The sequence below is a fragment of the Sebastes umbrosus genome, chromosome 14, assembly GCF_015220745.1.
Source record: "Sebastes umbrosus isolate fSebUmb1 chromosome 14, fSebUmb1.pri, whole genome shotgun sequence".
Taxonomy (NCBI): domain Eukaryota; kingdom Metazoa; phylum Chordata; class Actinopteri; order Perciformes; family Sebastidae; genus Sebastes; species Sebastes umbrosus.
In genome coordinates, this window is record NC_051282.1 from 2,701,859 (window position 1) to 2,722,949 (window position 21,091).

Sequence of the window (21,091 nt, forward strand, 5' to 3'; positions counted from 1 at the left end):
AAGTAAATACTGAATATATTTATTATTGTCTAATAACTGAAATAGAGATTATTTATTTATTCTTTATATTTATGTATTTTTTTTAAAATATAATTTCTGTAAAAAAAAAACGTGATGAAAGTCAGGTGTCATTGCATCATGCATTTGTGGGATGAGCAGCACAGCTGATTATGTGGGTAGCGCCCAAGAAAAATTTGCCAAGATGCTCATCCCACAAATGCATGATCCTTACAAGTTGGACATCATTGTGAAGGTAAATAAACAGGCTTTCCAACCATGTAAAATACAATGACCATTAGCATTGTAACAACAGAGAAATAATCCACCAAACAAATTTCCGAACTCTTTTTTTCCAGTTTATTAAGGTTTTAAGAGTAGCAGTAATGTGTAAAACGACATGATGTTAACACAGTCTTGCACGGCAGGGGGCGGTATGCACCTTAAAGGTGGCTGCGATCCGCCAGTAAACGGAGAGAAGAAGAAGAAGAAGAAGAAGAAGAAGATGAGGTGGAGGAAGAAGAAGAACAAGAAGAACAAGAAGAACAAGAAGAACAAGAAGAACAAGAAGAAGCAACCTTCCAATCTGCTAGGAAAGACATCTAAGAAAGTACACAATCTTCTAATTAATTAGGGCAATTAGGGCATTAATAAGGGCAACAGGAATAATGGAGAGAATTTAATTATTATTAGTAGTATTATTATTAATAATAATAATTTTTTATTTTATTGTTTTTATTTATTTATTTTATTATTATTATTATTATTTTTATTTTTTTTCCTGCCAATCTACCCCCCCCCACCCTCCCAGTCCAGTAGGTGGCGGTAACGCACCTATAAGCTGGTTTGCCAACCTCCAATAAACACCAAAGAAGTAGAAGAAGACGAAGAAGCAGCAACCTTCCGCTCCAGCCCCCAGTCAGGTTACAGTCAGGTTACAAAACCAAATCTGAGCTTTAAACAAACACTGTGGTCAGTCAGAGCTGGACCTCCAGTGCGTCGCGTTGAATGGGGTTAGACACGTTCTGCAGTCTGGACAGTTCCGATCCGTTCTGGGTTAGTCTATTTACTCCACCTCGTGGTTTGTTTTCTTTCATTAATCTTAAAACTCTGTCCAGTTGTTGTTATTAGCTAACACCGGCACATGCTACGTAACGCTGGCAGCCCGGCTTCACGGAATAACCCGGTTAACCACTCACCGGCCGGCCGGTGTCTCTATATGTAATCTTAATAGACTGTTGATCACTGCACCGCGGGGTCTCTACGGATACTGCATGTTGTGTTTTATAGTTGTAACTGTATGAAAGAAGGAAAGACATGTCCTGTATGTAGGCTGACTGCGTGTTGGTAATGCAGTGAGGTGTGTAGGACACCGAGCAGCTAACAGAGAACATCTGTCATCATGCTGTGTGACCCAGTTAGTGGTGAACTGGACACATGTTTTGGGAGATAACGTTACTTGTGCTTTGCTTGAGTGTCACCGTCTCCTGCTGCTGCTGTGTGCTTCTGGACTTGTTGTACTTCTTTTCCTGCCAGCTGCAGCATTGATGCATTAGTTGGCCTGATTGTGATTCAGTGATGTAACCTGTATTGTTGTGAAATTGGCCACTGCTTTGCAGAATGAGTTGCTTTCTACTTTTTGTATTATTTGTGACCTCTGGGATAATCACAGAGCTCACATGAGAAACCCAGATTGTTGCTGGGGGCCAAACAAATTTTGTCAGACATAACCTCTATTTTATCACTACATTACTTTTTAGAAAACATACTGTGCATGTATTTTTCAGCATTAATTCTACTGAAAATCACTCCAAACAGCAGATTATTAAAGGTTCCATATCGTGCTCATTTTCAGGTTCATACTTGTATATTGGGTTTCTTCTAGAACATGTTTACATGCTGTAACGTTAAAAGAAAACTTTATTTTCCTCACACTGTCTGCCTGAATATGCCTGTATTCACCCTCTGTCTGAACGCTCCATTTTAGCGCATTTCAATGGAATTGCGTTACTAGGCAACAGTTTGGGTCCATGTTTACTTCCTGTCAGCCGATGTTATTCACATACACTGCAAAAGGAAATAAACTGGGACACATTTAGAATGTTTACGTTTAAAACCGTTTAATGGTCTAAATATTGTATATTTGTGACATCACAAATGAACGGCTTGTTTCAAATGTACAATTTCTGAATACGGGCTGTGTGTATTTCTCTGTATATTGAGTGTTTTGATAGTTTACCAGTATTTATATAGCACTTAAACCTGTTTTATAATATAAAAGACATGAAAATCTCACTTTTTACCATATGAGACCTTTAAGAAAATTACATTATATGCAGGAGTTTTTGCACCGTACATGACTGACTGTTTTGGCTAGTAATGTTTCCATTAACAAAACTTAACAAAACAGAGAGTCCCCCAGCATGCCAAACTATAAAAACATACACTGCAGGTACAAAAAGCCCTACTTTTCAGGGTAGGGAGGGTAGCCTACTGTACACAGTACTGTACTGTACTTTGTTATTGTCATCTATAGTGGTTGTTTGCATAAAAACACAATTCAAATGATTATGATTATTTAAATATTTGCTTTGATTAAAGATCTTTGATTAAAAATCTTGGCAAGCTACTTAGAGCTAGTGTTATGAAGTTAAACAGGTCATAATTCTCTCTCTATTATCTATTTTATATTGATGTGAAAACATCTTCTAACAACTGGATTTATTCAAGTTTCTCGCCAAAAACTAAATTTTCCGAGATTACATTTGAACACATCATGATAATGTTGTAATTTACCTTCGCCCAATAGTCATTTTTCCTGAACGCCTCATAATAATAACAACTCAATGGCACCTCCATTAAGGGGACTGTTTGTAACTTTTTAAGCGTATAAATGTAGCGGGTCGGCACACATGCGCGTTCGCATATGCGCGCTCGCGTGTGGCCGGAGCCTCGTCTCCGCTGCCTGTTCTCCTTCACTCAGACAACGCGCGCGTCCTCGCTGTCTCGCTCCACCTCTAGACGTGAACGCGCGCTCACTACACACTGCAGAAGAGTTAGTTTAGCTCTGAGAATATCTAGTGAATGCACAGTGGACGTTTGTGCAGAAATAAATGCTGCAGCTCCTCCAGACCAACAGAGCTTTCCCGTGTCTTGTGAAGTGACGGAGCTCTTCAGAGAGTTACGTTGTCTTCTCGTTACCGACCGGGTGCCGGTGTCTCCTCTGCTCTCTGCGGCTGCGGGCGGAGAGAGCAGGGAGACACGCTGCAGAGCCCCGCTGCTTCAGCCTGCACTTAGGCAGGAAAAGCCAACACTAGGATCAGATCTAAATCATGTTCATGGAGAGACCTTCGTCTGGTCAGCTAACATTACTGCCAAGCAGCTGAAATATAGAGTGATATTGTGGTTTTAGCTGACGTGTGTCGCCTCACTGTTTTGAGCGATGCTCGTTCAGGTATATTTAGAGCGAGCAAGCGCGAGCCCGACGCTGACTTTCGTTGATTTCACGGCCACAGGTTTCGCTGTTGACAAGCATTTCTGAAAGTTACAAATAGTCCCTTTAACGTTTGTATCTCTGGTACTTAGCCAGTCAGGACTGTGCTGCCCACCGGCTGCTAACAGCTAACGATACTAACTCTCCTCCTGCTGATTTAAACACAGATTTGTTGTTCACAGTGTCAAAATAGGGTGCGTCCCCTCAGGTTTAGTAGTGCAGGCATGTTTAAAGGTCCCATATTGTATATATGTGAGATTTTCATGTCTTTAATATTATAAAGCAGGTTTAAGTGCTTTATAAATACTGTGAAAGTATCAAACGCTCAATCCACAGAGAAACACACACAGCCCGTATTCAGAAACTGTGCGTTTGAAACAAGCCGTCATGTAAACATTGACCAAAGCTGTTGCCTAGTAACGCAATTCCATTGCCATTCCGTTGAAATGCGCTAAAACGGAGTGTTTCTGATAGAGGGTAAATACAGGTATATTCAGACAGACAGTATGAGGAAAACAATGTGTTGTTTGAACATTAAAGCATGTAAACATGTTCTAGTAGAAACCCAAAATACAAGTATAAACCTGAAAATGAGCATGATATTGGACCTTTAAGTTAATAACACGTCAATAATAAAAAAAAAAAAATGTATCTTCTTCTTTCTTCTTTCCTCTACCAGGATTGGAACCGTACATGGTACACTGCTAACCCTGACCTCACCCAGTGCTTCCAGAACACTGTGCTGGTGTGGCTGCCATGCCTCTACCTCTGGATGTGTGCCCCCATCTACCTCATCTACCTCCGCAGCCACAACCGTGGCTACATATGTATGAGTCACATCAACAAAGCTAAAACTGTGAGTAGTGTGAGCCTTGAATATTTCAGGAAGTCATTTTTCTAAATTGTGAAAGTGTCGTATTGTTTCTTATTATTATTCCTGCTCATCATGTTAAAGGGACTGTTTGTAACTTCTTACACTCTTGTAAATCAGTGCGGGTCGGCGTCCCATGCGCGCTCGCGTGTGGCTACGCAGCTCCAACACAAACTACACGGAAGCACCAAAACCGCAAAGTTATATCTAGTGAAGCCCGTCTGTTAAACAGTGTTGACTCTTCCTGCTCCAGTTTAGCTCTGAGAATATCTAGTGAATGTACAGTGGAAGTTTGTGCAGAAATAACTGCTGCAGCTCCTCCAGACCAACAGAGGTTTCCCATGTCTTGTTTCCTGCTGCTGAGTGAATAGACGGGGCTCCGGAGCGAGTAACGTTATCGTCTCCGACCAAAACTCCGGTGTCTCCCCTGTTCCTTCTGAAAACGGTCGGGAGTCTGAAGCAGGAAAACACAGTATCAGCATTGATTCATGGAGAGACCTTCGTCTGGTCAGCTAACATTACTGCCAAGCAGCTGAAATATAGAGTGATATTGTGCTTTTAGCTGACGTGTGTCGCCTCACTGTTTTGAGTGATGCTCGTTCATGTCTATGTAGAGCGAGCACAAGCGCGAGCAACAGGACGCTGACATTCATTGACTTAACGGCCACAGGTGTTGCTGTTAACAAGACATTTCTGATTCTTACATAGAGTCCCTTTAATCTGCCCTCTGTGTTCTCTTATTAGTTATTATAGCAGAGCAAAAACTCAAGCACTAATACGTCTTTCATATAGACAATTGCTCATGTGCTTTCAATCAATCCCCTTCGTAGGCGTATAGAAACAGTTGTTGGAGGCTTGCATCAATACATCAGAGGTATAGTGTTAATACAAGTTGTTCTTCTCCCCGCAGGCTGTTGGCCTTCTATTATGGATTATCTGCTGGTCAGATGTTTTCTTTTCTTTCTGGGAAAGAAGTCAAGGTGGCAGCAGTGTCCCCGCACCCGTCCACCTCGTCAGTCCTACCTTACTGGGACTCACCATGGTGAGTGAGAAACCTCCTCTTTGGAGTAGAGCAAAGCTTAGTTTGGATATATTATAATAGAAGTGCTTTGGATCTTAGATGTTCTTAGTGTAGTTTTTAAAGTACATATATTTTTTACGAGGTTGTGGTTTTATTTTCTGGAAATGACTAGTTCAATTTAGATGTTATTTAGTTTCACCTTTTTGACGAGTTTTATTTGTATTGTCGTGATGATTTAAAGGTGTGGTTAAAGAGAAATTCAAACTGCCTTCAAACCCTCAACCGGTGTGGTAGTGTAGTTTATTTGCACACGATCACAAAATGCAAAGAACAGTACAAGGTTCTTTTGTTTGTCGCTCAAAACAAATACACGTTACACTCAGGAGATTCTAGGATTTAGTTATCTTTATTTGCACCTTAACAACAGTGCAAACAGCTTTGGAGCTAAGCCTTGACCAACCATAGACATTCGGTTGAATGCAGTCCACCGACAGTGGGACTGTTAGAAAGGTTACAGTCCATTCCTCCATTCGTTTTCTGACACTTAATCCACGTCCAGGTCCATAGCAGCAGATTAAACAAAGTACTCCAGACATCATCCTTTCTAGCTACGTACTCCTATTTCTTCCAAAGGAATCCCAAGGCGTTACCAGGCCTGATGGGATATGTAACCGTCCTTTCTGTTCAAGAGAAGATTGCAATCTTTTGACAAAAAAAAGAAAGAGAATTTTGAACTTGTGAAGAAGGTGGTAGTGCTGCAACCCAAACTAGAACAAAGCAGGGCATGTAGTCTTGTAGAAATAGTTTTCATCTATGGACTGTACTTTCTCAACTGGAACACCAGGCGTGCAACATGCACAGACTGTCTCTTATTACAGCACGTTGAAGAAGAAAGCCTAAAGAGTAATAGAGGTTTGTTTGTTTGTTTCTAGTAATATTTGTATGTTTTGTCAATTATGGGGTATAAATGTGTTCAAGAGTGTTTTTTGCTCTAGTTGCTGGCCGCCTTGTTAATCCAGTATGAACGGATGAAAGGGGTTCAGTCATCTGGAGTGATGCTGATCTTCTGGCTGCTGGCACTGCTGTGTGCCACGGTCACCTTCAGGTCCAAGATCTTCCAGGCCCTGGACCAGGTCAGTCTTGAACGAGCAGAGTACTAATAAACATATGGATATGTGACTTGTTTGGGGCGGCACATGTAATGAGTAATTCCAAAAACCTTACACCAGCGAGTTCTGTGGGTTAAAAGCTTTGTCTGTTTTTAATTTTAGCCGTCGACGGTGTGTGTGTGGAGGTACACCACCTTCTATATCTACTATGCTCTGGTGCTGGTTTCTCTGTTCCTGTCCTGCCTGACGGACCAGCAGCCCCTCTTCTCCCAGGCCGTCAAAGACTCGGTGAGACCACCTCGCCCTGTAAATCTGTCTCCCGTTTCTCACTCTGTCACAAAAAGGACCTTCCTGAAATTTAAATTTCTATGAACACAGGTGAAGCCTCAGACAAAACTTAAAAACACGATGGATCTCAGACTCGTCCTGGAGTTATCAGAAGCCTCTTTTTTTTTTCTATGATCTCTATGGATTTATGTTTATTCAGAGATAATAATGATATTCTCTGGAAATGTAAGTCACTCTGAATCTTAAGATGTGTGTGTTTTGTGTCTTGTGTGTGTTTTGTGTCTGGGTTATCAGATTTGACTGCATTATGACTCTGAGAAGGAGTGTGATTTATTTATTTTTTTGGCGCTAATTGCGGCATTCAGGGTGCTAAGCTCCCGTCCACACCTGTTGTGTTTTTATTTCGGCGTCCGTGTTAACAGGTTAGAGCAGCCACACAGCCCGCGTAAGACGCATGTCTCAGCTGTGTCTCTTCTAGAGATTCGAGGTCTCGCCTATTTTTGACGCGAGTCGTGCGGTTCACAGGAACAACAGACAGTGAAGGTGATCTATTGACTGTATATTTACATCATATCAGCAACATAACTACAGTTTTAATGTCTCTATCCGTAGAATATGTCCCGGAGATAAAAAAAAAAAGTAGAAGAAGACTTGTTTTTAAATCAACACTTCCTGCTTTCATTTTGAAATAAAAGCCCTCAAGCGTTTTTTCTATGGACAGAATTCCTTCATTTGTTAACACAAGGCTTTTATTCTGAAATATGTACCGGACAATGTTGTAGAACATGCAGTGACTTGGAGAGCTCCATGAATGAATAAAATACGGGGTTTTAATTATGGAATATAACTATTATTTACAAATTACCACACGTTTCTTAACCTTTCTCTGTCTAAAATAAATATAGATGATATTAATAATGAAATGAAATAGCCATTATGAAAGGCAATCTCTATGTACAAAGGAAGGGCTTCCAGCAGCAGCTGCAGCAGCAGAAACGTAGCTGGTGTGAACACCCGATGCGTGAATCACGCAGCCACCACACGCTCCTTACGTTCCCAGTGTGGACGAAGCGTAAGGGGTTTTAAAGTAGCTTAATAGCCTCCATTAGCAGTGTGTGTCACAGACACTGTTGCAGCTCCAACTGCTGACCATGTTGGTGAGCGGGACGTCTAGATGCTGATTTAAAAACCTCATTCTGGGATCACAGCAGGAAAATCTTTTGGGTCTAACTGTGATGTTTTTGTCTTCAGAATCCCTGCCCTGAGCCTGGAGCTCCTTTCCTCTCCAGAATCACCTTCTGGTGGATCAGCGGGTAAGCAGATGATTAATATCTCAGTGGTGTGGATATTTGCATGTAATACACAGACAGCGCAGTCTAATGACAGAGTTTACACTCTTTACTTGCTGTTTCCATTCTCCAGTTATTGAAGATTTGGGGAAAGATTAAGAGAAATGCACAAAATATACTGTACATGTGTAATATACATGTGTTACTTTGGATGTTATTAAAGGATATTAAAAGTCGGTCTTTTTAGTATGAAATTCCCTCTTTATGATACTATCCCTCCACTGCAGGTCAGCAAGGAGACACTGTCCAGGGAAAAACACAAAGAAGGAATTGTGAACTAAACTAATCACTTGATTCCTCTAACTGCCGAAGCCTCCTATTAACTTCAGATAAACTTTGGAATATATTTTTACACAGAACGAGGACTGTGGACTTTGTTCCCCCATCACTTCCATTGGAAGCATGTTAGGAAGGGATCTTTTAATGGCCAGTATGAACAGGAGGAATGATTACAGCAAGCAAAACCTGTCTCAATGTTCATACGGGCATGTGAGTATTGTTTTAAGACGGACTTGAAAAAATTGAACTCATCCTTTTTTAAGTCTTAAAACACTGGTCAGAAATCTGGTCATGATATTGGCTGTGGGAAAATAATATTTGTCTCGCATTTGATTTTCATTCAACAAAAGAGTCGCAGTTCTTTCATTGTTTGAGTGAACAGCATCATTTAATAAACAATGAGTCTCAGTCAGACGCATTTCTCATGGAGGAGCTGAGGCTTATGGGGTTTTTTATTCATTAGTGTAACGTTGCTTGTACTACTGAAACAGTGGCACAAAATAACACGGAAAGCTTTTACAAATACTGGAACATTGTTGTGCAGGTCATTTACTTGCCCCCTAATTCCCTGGATTAGCCTATATTGTTCTAATTTTGTTTTTATTCCATTTTTACAGTTCAAAGTTGTGACGACCCCTCCACTCCATTAGGTGTCCCGGTGTCTTTTTGCTGGTTCTTTTTTGTTTTGCAGAAGAGAGGGTCATCAGGCTGATGAGCCGCACCTGGGCTCGGTGTGGTGGGGATAAAAGCTCCCTCTCTTCCCACAGAGGATGGCTCTCTTCCTTGGCTGACACACCTGTTCGTTTTTGTTTGCAGCAGACATTTTCACACACCCACACATGCCTACATTGCTGATTACTGACTTTCCACGTTTATGGAAACTTCCGGGTGCGTATGGGAGCTCGTCCGGGATTTGAACCCAGGAGCTCTCGCATTTGTTACAACCCGGCTCAAAGGTTGCAACAAAAATGGGAGACCAGACGAGTTTTAAAATAGTAAAAGGCATTTATTTGACAAACTAACAATAAATAACTAAATAAACGTGGAAAGTCAGTAACCAGTAATGCAGGGATGTGTGGGTGTGTCTGCCGCAAACAAAACCGAAACAGCAGTGTGTTCCAATCCACGTACTTCCTGGAAGAACACTTCAATGTAGTGCACTGTGTGCACTCTGTACTTACTTGAGTAGTGCGTGAATTTCAACGGGGTAGGGTCGTCTCAAATCGAATACTCTGCGGCGCACTTACCGGAAATGACGATCGCAACATTTCATATTTTGCGGCTCGCTACCCGCCAAAATATCTTCTTCTTCGTCTGGGTTTTACGGCAGCTGGCATCCTTTGTGTTGCACTGCTGCCTCCTTCATGTTTTACCCGTCCACTACCAGCCAAAATATCTGCCTGCTTTGTTGATCCAGGATACACAGAAAATGCCCACCACATCAAGCCCAGGTGTGGCTCATCAGCCTGATGACCCGCTCTCCTGCAAAACAAAGGAGAACCAGCAAAAAGACACCGGGACACCTAATGGAGTGGAGGGGTCGTCACAAAGTGAAAATGAAGCCGTCCTGTGTCTTATTCTTCATTTGGAAAAATCCAAATTACAAACCAATCTGGTTGTGCGCGCACACACACACACACCTACATGGCAGAAATGTTCTGTCATGCCTTCAGTGAAACGGGCCTGCGAGACAGAGAATACATGATGAGATACACAGTGTTAATCTGAAAGTGAGTGTCCGACTTGTTTACGAATGTTTGCAGCAGGCCAAGTTACCAAGTGTGCACTCTACTCAAACGTGAGAGAGAGGAGTACACCGAGCGCTACGTCACATAAGCATTTGTAACCTCCCAGGCCTTTTTGATATTCTTTTCCCTTTTTGCCAGTCATGACCCTCGTGTGTTAGTCCTGTCTCAGATTGCACTTCTGAATCCTTGTATCACTGGACTTACATTCCTCCCTCCCCTCTTGTGTCTACCAGGTTGATGGTGACGGGCTACAAGCGCCCGCTGGAGGAAAAGGACCTGTGGTCTTTGAACTCCGAGGACCGCTCCCAGAGAGTGGTTCCGCAGCTGGTGCGCCGCTGGAACACAGAGTGCCAAAAGGTCAAAAGGTCAGGAGCACAGCACAGTACAGTCAGAGAATATGCATATGGCTTGTTTAGGACTCGAGACCCGAGGCGGGACTTGACTGCACAGGCTTGTGACTTACTTGTGACTTGCAAAACAATGACTTGGTCCCACCTCTGGTAGCCTTTACCCGGTGAAATGTCACCATGTCAGTGAATTTAAACTACTGCTTGCAATCTGAGTTTATACTGTATATAGACATTACATGGGATTTATTGTTTGTTTGTTTGTTTTTTACCGTGGTATTGAATTTGGTATCGAGAATCGTGGGCATTCACTGGTATTGGTATCGACTACTAGATTTCTGGTATCGTGACATCCCTGATTGTGACTCTGGTAAAACTACACCATATCCATCAAATGGGATGTACGTGGGAACAGGAATATTTTGCGTTGCCTCGGTACATATAGGTGTTGATTTAGATGTTTTTGCAAGCAACCTCGGTCCGGAGTCTCAACCAACCTGTAATAACTACACCTAAATCTCATCATTTTCACTTTTTATTTATTTCTACAATAACAAGATATTGTGTGGAAATGTCACCTCGGACTACAAGTTTTTAGAAGTCCGCTGACTGGAGAAAGAGATCACAGAAATCATATCTCCCATCAACAAAGTATTATATTTAGAATATTAAAGGTCCCATATTGTATATATGTGACATTTTCATGTCTTTTATATTATAAAGCAGGTTTAAGTTCTATATAAAACCTGTGAAAGTATCGAAACGCTTAATCCACAGAGAAATACACACAGCCCGTATTCAGAAACTGAGCTTTTGAAACAAGCCGTCAGGATTTCTGTCCATTTGTGATGTCACAAATCTACAATATTTAGACCATTTCACAGTTTTAAACGTAAACATTCTAAATGTGTCCCAGTTTATTTCCTTGTTGCAGTGTATGTGAATGACATCAGCTGACAGGAAGTAAAGATGGACCCAAACTGTTGCCTAGCAACGCAATTCTGTTGCAGTTCCATTGAAATGTACTAAAACGGAGCGTTTCAGACAGAGGGTAAATACAGGTATATTCAGGCAGACAGGATGAGGAAAATAAAGGGTTTCTTTAAACATTACAGCATGTAAACATGTTCTAGTAGAAACCCAAAATACAAGTATGAAACTGAAAATGAGCACGATATGGGACCTTTAAATTGAAGCAGTCTTGTCTCTCCTTCCATTCTCTCTTTTTCAGTACGGAGCAGAAAACTTTGTACTCCCCCAAACGAGTCACGCACAGCGAGGGCAAAGAGGGCCGAGCCGTGGAAGAGTCTGAAATCTTGATTGTAAAAAAGCCCCAGAAAACCAAGGAGCCCTCCCTGTTCTGGGCACTGTGCCTCACCTTCGGGCCCTACTTCCTCATCTCCTGCCTCTATAAGATCATCCAGGACGTCCTCATGTTCGTCGGGCCCGAGATCCTCCGGTGAGAAACCTCCGTTTTTTCTCAAACATATAGAAACCCCTTAATAGGATGAAAATTGCCTTGTAGCAGTATCTGATTCATATGAAATGACAAGGAATCATTGATGTGTCTGGGGCTTCATACTCTACGTCAAATGGGTCAAATGTAAAATGTTTTGGGGCAGGCAAAGGCAAGGCCCCAATTCAGGGGCCACTTTTCCACACACAGAATATATCATTATGGACTAAGAAGACGGTCCCACGGCCCCCCCTGGTCAGAGGCTTTAATGTCACGGTTTAAACCTGACCTGGACCGATACAAACAGGAAGCTGTCACCCTCATACCTAATGTTCTGGAGATGTCCCGAGCAAAACACGTACTGGCAATCTATCTTTGATATTCTGTCAGAGGTCATTGGCAGGCGCATACAACCGACCGCCACATACAACCGACCGCCACATACAACCGACCGCCACATACAACTTACCGCCACATACAACCGACAGCCTTTACAGCAATATTTGGACTGGTATCTGGGACATAATCCTTAAGAAAGCCAATAATCCAATTTTAGCATTGAGAACCTTACTTCTATATCTATATATCTCCAGTATATATCTATCTATCTAGATATCTCTCTATATATATCTATAGATATAGATATAGATATAGATATAGATATATACATCTAGATATCTACAGTATATATTTATCTATCTATATCTATATAGATAGATATATATATATATCTATATCTATATACACACGTGGACAAAATTGTTGGTACCCTTCCGTTAAAGAAAGAAAAACCCACAATGGTCACTGAAATAACTTGAAACTGACAAAAGTAATAATAAATAAAAATGTACTGAAAATTAACTAATGAAAATCAGACATTGCTTTTGAATGGGACAAGGGCAGTCACATTATAAGCAGCAACGTTTTCCTTTACCTGCAACATCTCTGAAAGGGCTCTGAAGAGCCGATGAATGAATGATGTTGGTGATTTCATTATGGCTCGGTGTTAAACGCATCCCCATCCCATCCAGGCTGCTGCTCCGCTTCATCAACAACTCCAGCGCCCCCGCCTGGCACGGCTTCTTCTACACCGCTCTGCTCTTCATATGTACCTGTGTGCAGTCGCTCATCCTCCAGAAGTACTTTCATGTGTGCTTCGTCTCAGGCATGCGTCTGCGTACCGCCATCATTGGCGCCGTCTACAGGAAGGTACAGAACATTTTTAAATGTCTTGAATGAGTATGATAAACAAGATGAGTCCAGGTACCGCTCACTCCTTGTTTTCACCCTGGAAGAGGTTGCTACTGGACTGATTGAGTCATCATGATATTTTGAGTGAAAAACAGAAATTGAAAGTTGATTAAAACTTGCACTAACATACAACATTCTTTAATGAATGGCTTCATTATTCACCTGGTCAGTTGTATGCATGCTTTGGCTTTTGAATCTGCAGTTGGACTCTAACCTTTGTGGGGAATTTTCCCTCCCTGGATCTGCTCTTTCAGGCCTTGGTTATTAGCAGCGCAGCACGCCGCACCTCCACAGTGGGAGAGATCGTCAATCTGATGTCAGTGGACGCTCAGCGCTTCATGGACCTCATCACTTACATCAACATGATTTGGTCCGCCCCTCTGCAGGTGGTGCTGGCACTCTACTTTCTCTGGCAGGTACGATTACAGAGCAACTATAGACTAGTCACACACTGGTCCAAGTTCACCATCATAACCAACAACATGCTCCATGCCCGAAGAACTCTCACGTGAGCAGATTTTGGACTGCTAACATAAACGCTAACGTAACCTCAACCTGCAGCAGCGGGGTAATGTCTTCTGGTGCGCCGGCAATGAGCTGCTGCTTTGGTGTGACATTATACTGCAGAGCTACCAGAGAAAAACAGAACCACATGGAACTAGTCTGTACAGCTCAATGCTTAAAGACACAATGGGTTCAGTAGTGTAGTAGTGAGATGGTTGGAGTACCAAACAATACCGAGACCAAAACAGGGCTTCTTGATACTTACTTTGAGGAATATACTCTAGGGATTTTTAATTTTATTTTTGTTTAAGCTTTTGTCTTTTTTTCTTTTGCCCTTTTTTGTTCTTTTAAAAGGGACTGTTTGTAACTTCTTACACGGATAAATCAATCTGGGTCGGTGTCCCATGCGCGCTCGCGTGTGGCTACGCTGTTCAGACTCAGACTCCAACACAAACTACACGGAAGCACCAAAACCTCTTGGTTGTATCTAGTGAAGCCCGTCTGTTAAACAGTGTTGGCCACGGTTGGAGGATGCAGGGGAGACCGTAGCTTTGTTCTCCAGGACCGGAGTCTCTGCTGTACTCTGCTCCTCTGCTCCTCTGCCTGCCTTCACTCACACACTGCGAGAATATCTAGTGAATGTACAGTGGACGTTTGTTCAGAAATAACTGCTGGGGCGGCTGGTTAGCTCAGTCGGTAGAGCGAGCGCCCATGTATCGCCAAGGCTCAGTCCTAGCAGCGGTGGACCCGGGTTCGAATCCGGCCTATGGTCCTTTCCGCATGTCATTTCTCTCTCTCCCCCTTTCCAACACTCTATCCACTGTCCTATCAATAAAATACTTAAAAATCACCCCAAAAAATAACTTTAAAGAAATAACTGCTGCAGCTCCTCCAGACCAACAGAGGTTTCCCGTGTCTTGTGAAGTGACGGGGCTCCGCAGAGAGAAACGTTATCGTCTCCAACCAAAACTCCGGTGTCTCCCCTGTTCCCTCCGGCCACAGTCGGGAGGCTGAGGCAGGAAAAGCCAACACTAGGATCAGCATTGATTCATGGAGAGACCTTCGTCTGGTCAGCTAACATTACTGCCAAGCAGCTGAAATATAGAGTGATATTGTGCTTTTAGCTGACATGTGTCGCCTCACTGTTTTGAGCGATGCTCGTTCATGTCTATGTAGAGCGAGCACAAGCGTGAGCAACAGGATGCTTACTTTCGTTGACTTAACGGCCACAGGTGTTGCTGTTAACAAGACATTTCTGATTCTTACAAACAGTCCCTTTAACAAAACAAACCAAACTTCTTAAACACAACGGCACAAGCAGCCATGCAAGAACTTCTCTGAAGTAAAATCATATAAAATTTGCCAGTTTGTATTTTAAAGTTTCGGTCTGCGCTCTCCGGGTGCCATTCTAGTTAGTAATATGTTTGCTGGAGGATGCGCCACTTCTGAAATGCTTCCTGTGAACATTAGGTTTTTTTTTTTCTAATGTAACTCTGTAATAGTGCTGATGTGAGTGGAAATGCTTCCTTAATGTGTTTTTATTGTTTTTTAATCTGTTGCTGTGCAGACCCTGGGTCCGTCCGTGCTGGCTGGAGTGGCTGTGATGGTTCTAATGGTTCCTATTAACGGCGTCATCGCCATGAAAACCAAAACCTACCAGGTGGGACTTCTCCACAGACCCACGTTGGCACTCAAACCTTCACTTTCCTCTCTTAAAACCACACAAAACGCAATGACTACTTCCAGTTATTGGCCTTTCGTCGATCTGTGGATGGTGTTGGGTCAGCGGTCAGCAACCGTTACTATCAAAAGAGCCATTTTAGGCAAAAAAACACAAACAAATCTGTCTGGAGCCGCAGAACATTTGAGCATTGTGATGAAGGTAACACAGTTTATAGTCTAAGTATATAGTTTATAAGTCTAATGCAGTGAGGGCCAAAGAGAGCTAATGTATTACGGAGTATCAGGGCCACGTTGAGGGAAAAAACATCTGAGATTTACAGAAAAAAGTCGTAACATTACGAGAAAAAAATTGTAATATGAGAATAAAATAATAACTTTACGAGTTTTTTTTTTAAATATTACGACAATAAAGTCATAACTTTACGAGAAAAAAGTCGGAATATTACGAGAATAAAGTCATAACTTTATGAGAAAAAAAACTAATATTACGACAATAAGTCATAACTTCACGAGAAAAAAGCCGGAATACTACGAGAATAAAGTCATAACTTTACGAGAAAAAAAGAAAATAACACGTAAAATTACTACTTTATAATATGACTTTATTCTCATAATACTACGATTTTTTTCTCGTAAACCTATGACTTTATTCTCGTAATATTATGACTTTATTCTCGAAATCTCAGATTTAAATTTTATTCCTCAATGTGGCCCTAATACGCTGTCGTACCGTCGTACCATAGACCTACAACAATGATGGATGTAAATGTAAAAAAAAAAAAAAAAACAGTTATTCATTTCCATTTTTAAAAATCCAGAGCCACTGGAGAGGAGCTAAAGTGGCTCCGGAGCCGCAGGTTGCTGACCCCTGTGTTAGGTCATGTGTTCAGTGACAGTGAGGGCATATCCAACAGAACACGCAATTTGTATCATACACAGATGGAACACACACAGAGGACCTACTCAACCAAGTCGCAAGCACTGAGGATCCACAGTCCACCTTGTGTCAGTCAGTTTGTAGCATTGTGTGGCTTATATTTGTTTCTTAAAATATCTTGTGAATGTGTGTGTGTTGGGCAGGTGGCTCAGATGAAGAGTAAGGACAATCGCATTAAGCTGATGAATGAGATGCTGAATGGCATCAAGGTGCTGAAACTGTACGCCTGGGAGCTGGCCTTCAAGGACAAGGTGTCGGAAATCCGTGAGAGCGAGCTGCGGGTCCTGAAGAAGGCCGCCTACCTGGGCGCGATGTCCACCTTCACCTGGATCTGTGCACCTTTCCTAGTGAGTCCCAACACAGAAGGTCAGACGTGCACCACAGTGAACAAATGACAAGATCACAAATGTGTCTAAAATTCAAAATGAGCTGCACTTCATTTGCAGAGAAAAGTACTTTACTTATCTCAATTTCTTCAAATAAAAACTCAGAATAACTTGAAAAGGGCTATAATCATATTCTTTCTTTCTCTCTCTGTGATCTCTCTCCCTCCTGCTGTGGTCACTGTACAGGTTGCCCTGTCCACTTTCACCGTGTACGTGCTGAGTGACGAACACAACGTGCTCGATGCCCAGAAGGCCTTCGTGTCACTGGCGCTCTTCAACATCCTGCGTTTTCCTCTCAACATGCTGCCGATGGTCATCAGTAGTATGGTGCAGGTTAGTGTGCCTCCATTTTCACATGCTCAGCACTCAGCCACACTCGGTTGTCTCCAATGTTCCAGTGCGTAGAATGGCCCTTTCATGTTTGGTTTACGCATGATTGTCCATAGTTAATCACGATTAATCGCACATTTTTTTTATCTGTTCAAAATGTACCTTACAGGGAGATTTGTCAAGTATTTAATCCTCTTATCAACATGGGAGTGGGCAAATATGCTGCTTTATGCAAATGTATGTATATGTTTTATTATTGGGAATCATTTAACAACACAAAACAATGACAGATATTGTCCAGAAACCCTCACAGGTACTGCATTTAGCATAAAACAATATGCTCAAATCATAACATGTCAAACTGCAGCCCAACAGGCAACAACAGCTGTCAGTGTGTCAGTGTGCTGACTTGACTATGACTTGCCCCAAACTGCATGTGATTATCATAAAGTGGGCATGTCTGTAAAGGGGAGACTCGTGGGTACCCATAGAACCCATTTACATTCACTGATCTGGAGGTCAGAGGTCAGGGGACCTCTCTGAAAATAGCCATGACAGTTTTTCTTCGCCAAAATTTAGCGCAAGTTTGGAGTGTTAGTTAACTAGTTTTAAAACTGAGCCCTAGAGAGAGAAAGAGGGAGAGACAGAGACAGAAATAAAGAGAGAGCGACACACACACACACACACACACACACACACACACCTACACTTGATATTAATATGTGTCTCCAGTGTCCACATTGAGATACAATCACTATGTCTGAAAGGGCTGAGAGGAAGGCTGCATTACACAAACTTCAAAGTTGAAATGACCTGACCACCTCCGGAGGTGGTTTGGCCGATCGGATCACAATCTGTCCTCAATGTGTTTTGGGTGCGTTTACACCTGTACTTTCATGTGGTCAAGCACTATCCAATTGCAATCCGATCACCCAAAATGGATTTTAATGCCAGGTGTAAAGGGGGTATATTTCAGCGGGTTTACCATGTTGGGTTAGTGGGACACTTTTCTTTATTTTTTTTACTCTCCCCTACGTATGTCTCTACTGCTGTAGGTGTCTGGACCTTCAAATTCATCTTGCTTTTGAGTCTTAGAACAGTTTGACCCCACGATAGAGGCATTCTCTTACTTACAGGTCAGTAGCGAGGGATGACAGATGAGAATCAACACATGAAACAGATGCAATTGATGCTGTCTTCCTGAAAATGAATGAAAGCAGCATCAACAACAAAAGACACTGCTTTGTTGAGTCACGTTTACTTATGCCAATTTAGTAAAATTTTCTCATCTCATTTGATTCTTTTAATTTCATCACGCCTCACACAGGGTAAGACAAAAGACAGGATATAAATCTTATCTTTGTGCTTGCCCGTGTTTTTTGTCGAAATCCTGCCGACAACGCCAATTTGATGTGGAAAACTTCACTTCACACAATCTTCACTTTGATTGATAATAGAACAACCTTGAAGAGCCTTGTCCTTTCTTGATTATATGTTTGCTACAAACCTAACACACTAAATAAAAATAAGCCATCAAGATGAAATTCACACATACTCAACAGAATCATTAAATGACAAATAAAATTCACAAATACAAATCGCAAATAAGAATGAATAAATTGCATTTTTAACTCTGTTACGGATACAAAAATCATACATTCATGTCTAATAAGTTTCTACCACGCTTGTGCATGTGCTCCCGGTTCCACAATGATTGAGATTTATAAGAAAAAAAAAACGTACATGCGGCTTTATAAATCTGATGAAAATAATGCATATGCATCTTTGTGCATACACACAGTGTACAGAGTTTTATGCATCTGGCCCCTGCTGTCTGTGGGTTTACCTATCTCCTAATCTTCAGGCCAGTGTATCCTTGAAGAGGCTGAGAGTGTTTCTTTCACATGAGGAGCTGCAAGAAGACAGTGTCGAGCACAAAGCGGTAGCAGGCTGTGAGTTTTTATCCACTGTTTTTCTTTCTATTGCTTCATCTGTTGTGTTCTCCCTCTTCTCTCAGAATTGTTCATTTCAACATGTTGTGTAGATCCTCTGTGTATGTAAATAGAGATATTTCACTTACTGCACAGTATATTCATATATACCTCTACTCTCTTCCTCCCAGCCCCACACAGTATCTCCATAGTAGATGGAGTTTTCAGCTGGTCCAGAACTGAATCACCAGCACTCCAGCGGTATGTGTCATCTTTCCTCAGGATGCTTCAGTGCATTCACATAAATCGAAAAAAAATAAAAATGATGTTCAAAATACAGGTTTACACACACCATTTCATTGAAAAGATAGCTTCACAATTTGTTTATGTTCATCTTAAAACAATACTTGAATGCACATATGTACACTAAAAGAGTTGCTGGTCACTGGTATTGTTCCTCTTGTCCATACTGACAAATTCCAATTTAAAGGGGACATATCATGCTCATTTTCAGGTTCATATTTGTATTTTGGGTTTCTACTAAAATATTTTTACATGCTTTAATGTTTAAAAAAAACTTTATTTTCTTCATGCGGTCTGCTTGAATATACCTGTATTTACCCTCTGTCTGAAATGCTCCATTTTAGTGCATTTCAATGGAATTGCAACAGAATTCCATTGCTAGGCAACAGCTTGGGTCCATGTGTACTTCCTGTCAGATGATGTCATTCACATACACTGCAACAGGAAATAAACTGAGACCCATTTAGAATGTTTACGTTTAAAACTTTGAAATGGTCTAAATATTGTGGTTTTGTGACATCACAAATGGAAATAAATCCGGACGGCTTGTTTCAAAAGCTCAGTTTCTGAATATGGGGATAAAGCGTTTAGTTTCACAGTATTTATATAGAACTTAAACCTGCTTTATAATATAAAAGCCATGAAAATGTCACTTCTGACAATATGGGACCTTTAAGTAATGGGGGGGGGGGCAAACATTTCTGTCTTCAGTTCATATTGTCCTCAAATTACCAAAAGAAAACATTTCAGTTGCTACTGTTTTTTCTGCGTGTTTCCTCCCTTCCTTCTTCAACGTGTTTCCTCCCACAATATCCCACAAAGCAGCAAAGAAAAAAGTTACAAATAGTTTACAATGTACCTCTTTATAAATATCATTTATAAGTATGTAAGTCCTAAGAATGAAGAAATTAGCCAGATTATTTCTTGGATGTAGTGGAAGTGAATTGAGTTGAATCTCCCTGTGTGTGTTTCTGCAGGATGAATGTGAGTATCCCTGAAGGCTCTCTGGTGGCCGTGGTGGGACTCGTGGGTTCGGGAAAGTCCTCGCTGCTGTCCGCCCTGCTCGGAGAGATGGACAAACTAGAAGGAACTGTGGCTGTCAAGGTGACTGCTCTCGCTCTCTCTCACACAAACACATGACGCTCGCGCACAGCGTACCGTCGTACCATAGACCTACAACAATGATAAATAAAAATGAAAATGTAAACAAAAAACAGTTATTCATTTCCATTTTTTCCACTGGAGAGGGGCTAAAGAGCCGCATGTGGCTCCGGAACCGCAGGTTGCAGACCCCTGATCTAGACAGAACATGACTGAATACAAGCTGCTGTTTATTAGTGTAACAGGTTTTCCGTTAATGCGAGTGGCTAGGATCATTTCGGTCTAAAAGCTGTTCACAGTATTGCAAACCCATAGGGCTGTGGGGACATTAAAGCAGGATCGTGCTCTGTCTTTCTGACTGCTCATCATCAACTAGAGAATGCCATGAAATTTACAATGTGTGTATGTCGCCCTGCAGGGTTCCGTGGCCTACGTTTCTCAGCAGGCCTGGATCCAGAATTCCACACTGAAAGACAACATCATGTTTGGTCAGGAGAGGAGAGAGGCCTGGTATCAAAGTGTGGTGGAGGCATGTGCCCTTCAGCCCGACCTTGAGATCCTTCCCGCTGGAGACGAGACAGAGATCGGAGAGAAGGTATCACCATCATGAACACACGGCTTATTTATCTGCAGATCGGTACAAATGTCTGTCCAAGTTGTCTGCAATCCCCACTGGAGTCACACCAGGGACACACTGCCTGCACGAA

At 41.8% G+C, this 21,091-nt stretch overlaps 1 protein-coding gene across 3 annotated transcripts in view; it reads left to right on the plus strand.

Moving 5' to 3' along the window:
* The first annotated feature begins 827 nt into the window (after positions 1-827).
* abcc1 (ATP-binding cassette, sub-family C (CFTR/MRP), member 1) overlaps positions 828-21,091 on the plus strand; it is a 33,980-nt gene continuing 13,716 nt past the window's right edge. Inside the window, exons 1-17 of one of the 3 annotated variants that reach the window (XM_037793060.1) lie at positions 841-1,053; positions 4,170-4,346; positions 5,272-5,403; positions 6,378-6,515; positions 6,654-6,779; positions 8,031-8,092; positions 10,389-10,520; positions 11,734-11,961; positions 12,990-13,167; positions 13,464-13,625; positions 15,281-15,373; positions 16,477-16,680; positions 16,906-17,052; positions 18,914-19,001; positions 19,172-19,241; positions 20,261-20,387; positions 20,803-20,979. In XM_037793060.1, coding sequence (XP_037648988.1) covers positions 1,006-1,053; positions 4,170-4,346; positions 5,272-5,403; positions 6,378-6,515; positions 6,654-6,779; positions 8,031-8,092; positions 10,389-10,520; positions 11,734-11,961; positions 12,990-13,167; positions 13,464-13,625; positions 15,281-15,373; positions 16,477-16,680; positions 16,906-17,052; positions 18,914-19,001; positions 19,172-19,241; positions 20,261-20,387; positions 20,803-20,979 — 2,289 coding nt within the window. In that variant the 5' untranslated portion in view covers positions 841-1,005. Of the gene's footprint in view, positions 1,054-4,169; positions 4,347-5,271; positions 5,404-6,377; positions 6,516-6,653; positions 6,780-8,030; positions 8,093-8,485; positions 8,618-10,388; positions 10,521-11,733; positions 11,962-12,989; positions 13,168-13,463; positions 13,626-15,280; positions 15,374-16,476; positions 16,700-16,905; positions 17,053-18,913; positions 19,002-19,171; positions 19,242-20,260; positions 20,388-20,802; positions 20,980-21,091 lie in introns of those variants that run through there. The other 2 variants (XR_005210025.1, XM_037793061.1) reach the window with 2 other exon arrangements.